This window comes from Sturnus vulgaris, chromosome 2 (assembly GCF_052056855.1).
Source record: "Sturnus vulgaris isolate bStuVul1 chromosome 2, bStuVul1.hap1, whole genome shotgun sequence".
Classification (NCBI taxonomy): Eukaryota; Metazoa; Chordata; class Aves; order Passeriformes; family Sturnidae; genus Sturnus; species Sturnus vulgaris.
Window position 1 is genome coordinate 114,505,650 of NC_142244.1, and position 9,970 is coordinate 114,515,619.

Consider the following 9,970-nt stretch of genomic DNA (forward strand, 5'->3'; position numbering starts at 1 on the left):
ACTGCTAGTTATCTTTGCAGCAGCAAAAGAGCAATTCTTAGCACTTGATGGGGAGAAAGAAAAGCCCCAACAGAACATTTCAAGTTTATCAATTGCTAAGTTCTGACATCTGCACAACCATCTTTCAGGGAGACACTCATCTGGAGCACATTCAAAGTCATTTACTTACAGAGTCATTTTTCAAATTATATGTCTCCAGCTATCTGAAGTGAGACTTGTCTCCCTTGCTAACGATTCAAGTCATGAAGGCCTGGCTTTAGTTAATAACATGAAGAATCTCCAAAGAGCAGCTAAGACTGCACACTTCAGGATGGGTTTGGTATTATTTTTAGAAGGTGTCTGATCCCATCCTTTGACTAAAGAAAGCCAGGACAATCATTTTAACCCAACCAGTGCAATTTATAGACTGACTGGAGATTGATTGACTGATTTACAATCTAGATGAAAAAAAGACAAGCTAGACTTAAATCTGGAAAATATTCCTGCACAAGGCAGTCAAGATTGGTGCAGGTAAAAAGCTTCCTATGTATCAGATTGATATCACTGGGGCTCAGAATCATGTTGGTATTTTTCCCCTCAGCAATCAATTTCTCACTCTCCATCTGAAATTGCAGTAACAAAGCACAATAACCCAGAAGTCACACAGCCTCATAAATAAACAGTAAAGAAAGTGGGGTTTTACCTTAAATACATTCCAACTGCATATGCACACAAAAATGAGTAATCCAGTGCTCCCAGTAGCTGTTTGTAGTTGCTCTTATCTAAGAATAATTTTCAAAACAAATTATCACTTTAAATGTATTAATTACTTCCCAACCATTTTTACATATAACAAGAAAAATGTCAGTGAATGTGCACTGACATTCAATTTTCAATAGACACATCTAGATCTCAGTAAACATTTTACCGATGTTTTATTTAACAAAAAAAACAAAAAAAATAACCCATCTGCCTCCAACATATTAGGAAAATATTGGCAGGCCCATTCCTAAACTCTACCTTATTTAAAACAGCATTTTGGAAGAGAAGAAACATCAGTTATTACCAAGGTGCCCTTTTCTTCTAAGGCCTTAGGCTAAAGAAAATCCAAAAATCCAATTTAACAGACTTGATTAAAAGTGGTAAGATTTGAAAAAGCATGAGGTCCTAACAGCCAAAATGGCTAAAAAAAGAAAAATCCATCATCATAGAGGCTTTTAAACAATCAGCTTAATATCTTGGTTTTTTTTTTTTTTTCTTTTAATGGATAAAGCCTTTTACATTTCATTTTCCAACTATTCACAAAACACAGAGAAGTTCTGCTTAAAAAAACCCCACAGTTCTGCCCTGTAGAGAACAGCCATCATCACACCTCAGTGGGAACTGCAGACAGGATGGAGGGAGAAAAGGGGCTCCACCCTGATGGAAACACCAAGTCAACTCTCAAGGGACCTGAGCTCATAGAAAGTCAGTTTGTGTATTTATTTGCAAAAAATTGCCACAATTGCTATTGGCTTTGAGCACAAAGTCACAGATATTAAAACAAATTCCTTCCTTCAGTGTCACTCCCAGCTTTGCCAGAAAAACACCTGAAAGAACAAGCCTAGAGTGCCATTCCAAAGGGGCAGCTTGGCAATAACGTCCATGGGAAAAGGAGGAATTTGGGCTGAGAAGCCTCCATTAAAAAGTCAATCAATATTTCAGACAAACAAACTCAATCCTCTCTTGGTCCAGGGACAAGAAACACTCCCCAGGTTTAAGTGCATCACACCTGGGGGATTGAATTTTTTCAGCAGACCCTGCAGCAGGAGTTAATACACTGGATTTTGTCCACAGAAACCCCAGAGCTCACATCTTTAATTATATTTGAAGAGAGTAGAACTTTTTTTTAAATTGCTAATTAAAGACTAATTAGAATGTATGGCTACACAGACTGGGGTGGACTGGCACAATGAACAGACTAATCTGTTTCACTGATGTTTCTGGCAGCAATAAGTGTCAAGGAATGATTCAAAGTCTCATTTGAAGTCAAATACTATTAAATTAAAATTTAATTGTTCAGCAGGCAAATATTTTTTTTCTATTCAAGTGAAAGGCCAGGTTCATAAACTATCCAGTAAGTTGTCAAGTCTCTCCTGCAATAAAGTCTCCTCTTTTTCTTCATTAAAATGTAGAGAGAAGTATTCCTTCAGGCAGATAAGGACTCTGCAAAGTTCCAATTTAGATAAGCACCAAGTAATTTCACTTAAAAGATTGCTTAAATTAAACAAGCAGAAAATGATAATGATTGATTTTGTTCTTCACCCTTTTTTCCTAAATAGACATGCTAAAGACAAAAACCATTTTCTGACTGAAAACTGATCTAGTGAAACCATCTCTTAGCTATAACAAGTAAAATATCACTTGGTTAAGTGACTTTTAGTGGCAAAAAATCATAAGGTAAGTCATAACTTCATTTTCTGTGGAGAAATCAGTGAGGACATGGAAAACAAAACACCTCTTTCATGAACATCTCTCACATGTGAAAAAATAGCTAGAAGCAAATAATCTAATTATGAGTATCAGCTCATTATTAGGAAAGAAAAATACAAAACAAAAAAAACAAGCCTTACCAAATGGCTCCCATCCACACTGAGAGGCATTAAATGGCTTTTTGACAGGCTGGATCTGGGCAGCATATTCTTTGTAGGAGTCAAGATCAACTTGACTTGCACAATGCTTATGCAGCTCTCCCTGGAACAGAAAGGACATTTGAAAATGGAAAATTCACCTGCAAATTTGGGATTCATAACTCTCCTACAGCAAGAAATTCAATTCTAGCTTTATATGTAGCTGTGTCAAACCTACCAAAATCAGTAAAATTGTTGGCCCTTATGTGCTGGTTTTGCACATATGACATTTAGTGACATTAATTGCTTGGTATTTTGCTGGGTGAAGTCACCATTACATGCAAGAGTAATGACATGGTTAGAAAAACCATTCTACAGTGAACTGGTGATTCTGACAGTGAGAATCTTTGAAATCCTGCAGTAACATCAAGTACTTTGCCCACTGCTACTCCTCAGTTTTATGCAATGCAGCACTGGGGGATTTGGGTTGTGTTTGGCAAGTTGTAAACACTGAAGATTGAAGTAACAAACCCAGAATTAGAGAATTTGTGTCATCAGCTTCACTGGGAACAGCTACAAGGGTACAATGATGACCACAATGTTCAGCAATACTGGGAACACTCTTGTAAATGCCAGTGGAATGTTCAACTCATCAGTTATGAGAAATTTTTTCAACCATAAGAATGTAAACCTCTCAAGTAGCTCTAGTTAGATTAATTCACATGAATTAAGTGTAGGCATAGCTGTTTCCAGCCCAAACCCCAGACTTATATGCAATGTTCTAGGTGTGGTCCCACTAAAGTTTATCTAGCAAATATCACTGTGTGCCAGCTTTATCAGTCTTTCATCTTGAAGGCATTTCAGGTTAAAGTTTAACCCTGCCTTTCACAAGAGGAAATACTGAAAATGACAACATCCTTATCTGACAGGAGCAGGAGGATGTTTAAATAAGGACACCACCTCTCTTACCTTCACTATACTGATAGGTTTCCTTGAGAGATGGAAGCTGGCATACAGCAGGAAAGTGAGAGAGAAAATGAAAGCTCTATACCTATGATATAAAAGAAAAAAAAATTGAAAATTATTTTATTTAGATTTTCTTTTAGCACCGAGTTACACAAAACCACTACACAATTCAATGATAATTTTAGAATAGTGGAAGACAACTTTTTTCTGTTTTCCAGCACTGAAGAACCACTTTCCCAGTTATGGAGCTTCCCATCTGCTCTGATGTGGCTTTGGGAGGGAGCCTGGTGGCACAGGGAAAGGCAGGACAACGTAGCAGCATCCTGAGCCCACAAAGCTGACCTGCCTGGAGTGCAACCCTCCTTTGGGGGCCATTAAATATCAGCTCAAATTATTAAATATCAGCTGAACACACAGCTAGATTCCACACTTCCCTGTCTCATTGGGTTTTGTGGTATTGCTAGAACATAAATGATGGCTCTCGTAATTGTCAGTTTGGGTAATTCTTTCTTTTCTTACTGCTTTTAGGATTTTACCTTACTTTTGCCTTCCTCTAACAATAGGAATCAGTCATTTCCAGATATGGACAAAGGGACTGATGCTGGAGCACAGGAACAGAATTGAGCAGCTTTGGGATTGGGCAGGAATTCTCCTTTGTGTCTCACTGGGATCCTTGGGTCTTTCTCTACAGTGCAGCTGAATTAAAAGAGCATCTTAATTTCACTATCACTGCAAACATAAAACAAAGATAATAATCTGATCTATTTTATTCCCTATCTGTAGTATCAGTTGTTTAAGGAAAGCATCGTGTGGATTTGTGCTTTTAAAAGTACCCAAAGTGTGTCTGCTGGCTCCTTCTAGCCTTGATCTTAAAATTAACATCCGCAAATGTAAGTGCATATATACACAAATATCTGATATCACACTGCCTGCTACAGTCCCTGATTTTTAATTAATCTTTTTCAATCTTTTTCGCCTTATGAACTTCCACATAACCAGGGTCTTGTTTTATAATTCTGGCATATTCACAGGAAAAAAAAGAGTCATCCCATGAACACAGTTAAAACTGAAATTACTTTGTTCCTGATGCTCAGCTAGTGAAAATGTCATAAAATAGCTCAGATGCAAAGTGCTTTGTCTTTCATTTATTATTTTTTTGTTATTCACACACAATTGACTCAGTATCGTAGACCACATGAACTGATGCCATAAAACTTCCATGATTAGTTTTCCAAAACCAAGAAGAGTTTGATTTTTGTTTGGTTTTGCTGGGGGGGGTTGCTGGTTTTTGGTTTTGTTGTTTTTTGGGTTTTTTTTTTTTAATATTGCAGTAGCAAGAACTAAAACCACAATTGTACAAGTCTGTATAACACATCAAATTACTGGGGAGAAAATACACTTCTGGCTAAGAAAAGAAAGCTCATCTTGAGCACTCCTCCCACCTAGGATCTTGAAAATGCAATTTATTCTTTCAAATACATACATTGCACAGAAAAGAACAAAAGGCTTTATTCTCTAGCACAATTGACTAGTAAGAGTTTGTCTGGGTTTCCCAGACAAAGAATCTCACTTTTTAAATGGCAGCAATATTTATTTATTATACAACTGACTGTATGTTCTTCCTGTATGTACTAAGCAATGAAAAAGCAAAAATTCTGAGCAAGGTAACAGATACAAACTCACACTGTCCACAGCAATGATCACCACTAAAACTCCAAGACTTACCACTGATCCCGTGAGAATGAAGTGATGAAACGAATCCCAGGAGGAAGCTGAGCCATCTACACTAGAGCTGGCACCAGACTGCAGGTGACACAATTATGTACGTGTGACAGCGTTATTTGTTCTTCTGGAAGTCTAACAAAGATTCCCCCAAAGCCTCTGGATTCCACAAATGTGGAATATCTGCTGCTAGGCTGATCTCCTTGCAGGTTTATTTTTTTTTCCTTCTACCTTCAGTCACGACGTGGCAAATTCTTCACTCTGCCTTTGTTTACTGCTGATCTCCAAACAAGAGAAGGTGGTAAGTAAATAGTCTGCTTGAGTTATTGGGTTATTTTCTAATCATAACATTTGAATCAGCAGTTATCCATTTCAGAGCTAAGTAATTAACATCACTAAACTGCACATCAAAAATGCAGTGGAGAACTTTAAGGCTATATAAATTGCAGCCTTCTCTGACTTTTATAATGTATTATTTATTTGAAGAGTTCGGCATGGTACAAAGCAGTGGAGACACAAAGGAAAGATGCACTCAGAACTTGACCCAAAGCCAGCTTCCATCAAAACACTCTGCTTTTGTCCCAGAATGGCTAGTAAGAGGCAACTCCCCAGCTCACAAAGCTCTGTTTGAGCACATCAGAAACATTCATGAGCTTGCAATTTGTTCAAAAAATGGCTGTAGTGTTTCCACTACAATGAGAATGAGAGACTCCTCCAGCTTGAGTGTGAGTGCTGCTAAACAATGCTGCTGGCAAGGCTTGACCAGCACTCCCTCTTCCACCCCATTTCCCTGACCCAGTACCAGCACTGCACAAAGCTCCACACCATCAGAAAGCCTTGGAAAAGGAAAAATCAAGTTTTTTCAGCACTTGAGCTCCCTACACCAGCACAATGGAGAAGGCAGGATCACGTGTGTCCTCAATATACAGCAAAGAGCAAGACTCTGCAGTTTGTTTTAAACTTTCACAAAGCTCCTCTTGTTTGCTCCAACATGACCTGAAGCTCCTTGACAATAAAAACCCCCATACTTTATTCCAGGTACTGCAACAGGAACTGGCTGAACTGCAACCTGGCAGCAGCTCAGGCAGGTGACAAAAGGAGCCATAGGGAAAAGGTGTGACCACAATTCATACACGGAAATCCAGCCACCCCAGCAGGATGCTGGGGACACTCCAGAGTCTGCAGTGACCCCACAACCCTCCTGGCAGCCCTGTTTAATGTCAGCATAAACAACTGTCATGCTCCTGATGGGAAGCTGGGAGGATTCAGGATGAGCTCTCCTGGTAAAACAACAGGAGGTGAGCCAAAGCAAGAAAGCACAACTGCCAAACCCATGGCTGGTGGTCACCTGAGAGTTTTAGGGGCTGCAACAGGGCAGGCAAAGGTGTGAGACTCTCTCCTCTCCTCTGTCCCATCTTACAACAGAAATCAAAGCTGCTCGTCCTCAGCCAGGTAAGTGACAACAAACAGGATTTGCTGTGTCCAAGCAGGCAACTTGAAAGCTTCACCACCTACACAGGCTTTCTCCCCAGGAATAGAGGAACACTACCCCCTCCTTACATAACAGCATATCCTACCAAAAGATCCAGGCTCTGCTCCTTTATGATAACACATTTTTGTCATACTTCTATTTTTTCTAGTGTCCTGGTTCAGCTTGCCACCTCCCTACCCTAAAAGTGAATTGACTTGCTAATCTCGTTTGGCATGTTCCACCTCCTCCCTGGCCCTGAATCAGATTGTGCAATTAATCAAACTCCATTCCCGCCCAACACGAGTTTCCTACCTCCTCTCTGAGGTTGCAGAGGTTAGAGAAAGTGCAATCCTACCCTCTTCTCCCCCCTCCCAACTCCAGACAAAGATCCCCGCCTCTCTTTTAGTCCTACAGCCATGGTTCAGGTGCCTGATACATCAGAAATCCTGCCCTGAGATACAGCTGCTCCAGTAGAGAACATTAACTCATTCCGTGGCCACAAAACTGCCATGTAGGATGAATCCAAGGCAGCAGGAGCATAAAGATAAGGACTAAAAGATGGGATTTTCCCTTACAGCCACAGCTGACTAGTTAGGTCAGATTTCAAAATTCCAATTTCAAAACAACTATTTCTCATCAGTAATCTGTGTTTGGTTGAAATGAGCTGCAGATAGCTCCAAGTGGGAGAAAAAAGGTAAGGAGAAAAAGAGGTTGGCATAAGTAGCTCACAGCAGGAGTGAATTTTTCCTCCAGCAGTAACAGATTCACTTCAGGTTGATCCCAAACCCTATTTCTCCTCTCTCCAAATACCAAAATTATTTCAGCAACCACACCAAGAGAGATGACAGAAATACCTAGTGGAAGGAAACCTGAGAAGCCAGCAAAGAACAAACACCTGAGGTCAAACACTTCCTTAAACGGTTCTCTTAAATTATAATAGGACAGGGCAATTATCAGTATAGCAAAGCAATTGTTTAGCAGGTTACTATTTAACAGCTCCAGTGCAAGCAGGAAAAGACTTCACACATATTACAAAAGGTTTCAGTGCTCAGTGGTCACGCCAGGTTGCACATCTGTACTCACACCCCTCACTCAGCAGTATACTCTTAGGATATAATCCCATCACAAGGACCCGGTACTTTCCCAGCAAAGAAGACTGGACTATCAGCAGCACAGAGAGAACTGCAGCCTAACTCTATTTGACAGGGGTTGATTTCATTTTATGTGCTGCAGGCAGGAACACCTGAGCTCTCATTTACTTGTCAACAACTTGCTTCTGTCTCCACATATATGTAAGTTCCCCTGACATTCATGTGCATTTTAATAAACATAAAAAATATCCTCCAAATGATGCCTTGAAGTTTCAGGTTTCATATTCTCTAGATTCAGTATTGCATTAGTGTATAACTCTGAACTTCATATCAAGTGTTAGCACGTTCTCTTCACAGTTTAGTCAGACAAAACCAAGGATACCGTTACAGCTTCAAAAGTGTAACAAAGTACAAACAACTGCGAATCGAAGAGAGCAATCTGGGAGGATAGGACTTCATAACCTGAAGCTGTAATTGGACAATTAAGTCCAATATATAAATGAACAAAAAAACTTATAAAAGCATGAAAACGTGTGACCCATCATCTCTCTTGGGTGTAGCCACAGCCAGGCTCTTGTACTGCCCAAGGTGTATCCTTGTAAGGCCTCTTAATAAATACCTATTTTATTCCTTTAACACTGTCTAGCCTCTGTTCTAGGCAGCCTCTCAAGGCTCTCACACCTAAGCAAAGAAATTTGTGGCAATAAAACTTGTGATAACAGGTTGTAAAGATGACCTTCTGCTGTAGAATAAAGCAGATTCTAGAAACCAAGCTATACTTCAGAAATCACACTAATAGGCAACAACACATTACCAGCAGTTTACCAATACAATTTTTTATATTTCAGTTTAACTGATGAAGCCCAAGGGCAACGTCCCATTCAATCACTCAAACTTGTTTTTTTTTCTTTCATTTTCAGTAACTATTTCTGCCGATAATGAAACCAAACCTCCGCTTCCTCCCTGCTGTACTGACACGTACAAAGCAATATTCTCTGAAATCGTATTTACCTTTCAAACCTGGTACTGCTCCTTCTCTGCAGTGGCTGGAGCATTCCTTCCTTCCTATTTCAGGGAAACAAGTCACTGGTGAGCGGCTTTTCCCCCTGCAAACACGGCAAACCCTGGATCAGCTGTGCTGGAGAGGCAGAGGGAAGTGAAGGGAAGGTCCTGCCCAGCCACAGCGCAGCTCAGCTCCCCCGGGGCTGAGATTAATTCTGTGTCTGCAGACACCGGGTAACCAAACCCTCCCCGGGCTGTCCTTAAGGGCTCGAAACGCCTTCGCACACACGCGGATCAAATGCATATTGTGCTTAATACCCGGCAGCTCTGCACCTGAGCCAAAACCTGCCAAATCCATCACTCTGCCGCCTTAACTAGCCACGTTCCCCCTGTTTAATACAGGGGGGAAAGGGTTTACCGTGGCTTAGCCACAGAGGAGCACAGCCCCTGTGAGCACACGGTGACCCGCAGGACTGATCAGGGCAGCTCCGGCCATCCCAAAGGTCAAGGGCAGCTGGACACAAGGGTTCCGGCGATCCCAAAGGCCACGGGCAGCTGGATACGAGGGCTCCGACCATCCCAAAGGTCAAGGGCAGCAGGACACGAGTGCTCCGACCATCCCAAAAGTCAAGAGCAGCGGAGCCGAACCGGGGAAGGGGCAGGTACCGCCTTCCCTCGGGACCCACAGGTAGGGCAGGTGTCGGGCTCTGTCGCGGGTCTCCCGGGGCACCAACCTGCGGTTCCACCCCTGAAACCGAGGAGCGCCTCCCAAACGACCCTCCCCGTCCAGCAGGATGGGGGGCTCCGGGCAGCGCCCGGAAAAATAAACGGGAGAAAAACAGACAAAGGGTAGTGGAGCGCCCGACTCCGCGGCCACCGCTCCCCGGCCCGGCCCGGCCGCCGCTCCCGAGCGGCCCCGCGGCCGAGGAGCCGCCCCCGCTCCGCCCCCGCCGCGGGCTCGGCAGGTGCGCGGCCGCCCCCGCTCGCACAGCTTACCCTGGGCTGCTGCTCCCGGCGTCGCTGCTGTCTCCTTCTTCCCTCTCCTGTTCCTGCCAGCCTGCCGAGCCGAGCGGCCGGGCCGGGCGCGGCTGCGGATCGCCGCCCGCCGCCGGAGCTGCGCGGCGGGACCC

General features: G+C 42.5%; 1 protein-coding gene across 2 annotated transcripts in view; it reads right to left on the reverse strand.

The window, feature by feature from the left end:
- The window catches only part of SLC37A1 (solute carrier family 37 member 1), a 34,973-nt gene extending 25,003 nt beyond the window's left edge, over window positions 1-9,970 (reverse strand). For both annotated transcript variants that reach the window (XM_088160453.1, XM_014876781.2), the window contains exons 1-6: window positions 9,837-9,970; window positions 8,850-8,944; window positions 5,280-5,553; window positions 3,558-3,639; window positions 2,592-2,712; window positions 683-761 (exon numbers count right to left, since the gene is read on the reverse strand). In XM_088160453.1, coding sequence (XP_088016579.1) covers window positions 683-761; window positions 2,592-2,712; window positions 3,558-3,639; window positions 5,280-5,335 — 338 coding nt within the window. In that variant the 5' untranslated portion in view covers window positions 5,336-5,553; window positions 8,850-8,944; window positions 9,837-9,970. The remainder of the gene's footprint in view (window positions 1-682; window positions 762-2,591; window positions 2,713-3,557; window positions 3,640-5,279; window positions 5,554-8,849; window positions 8,945-9,836) is intronic.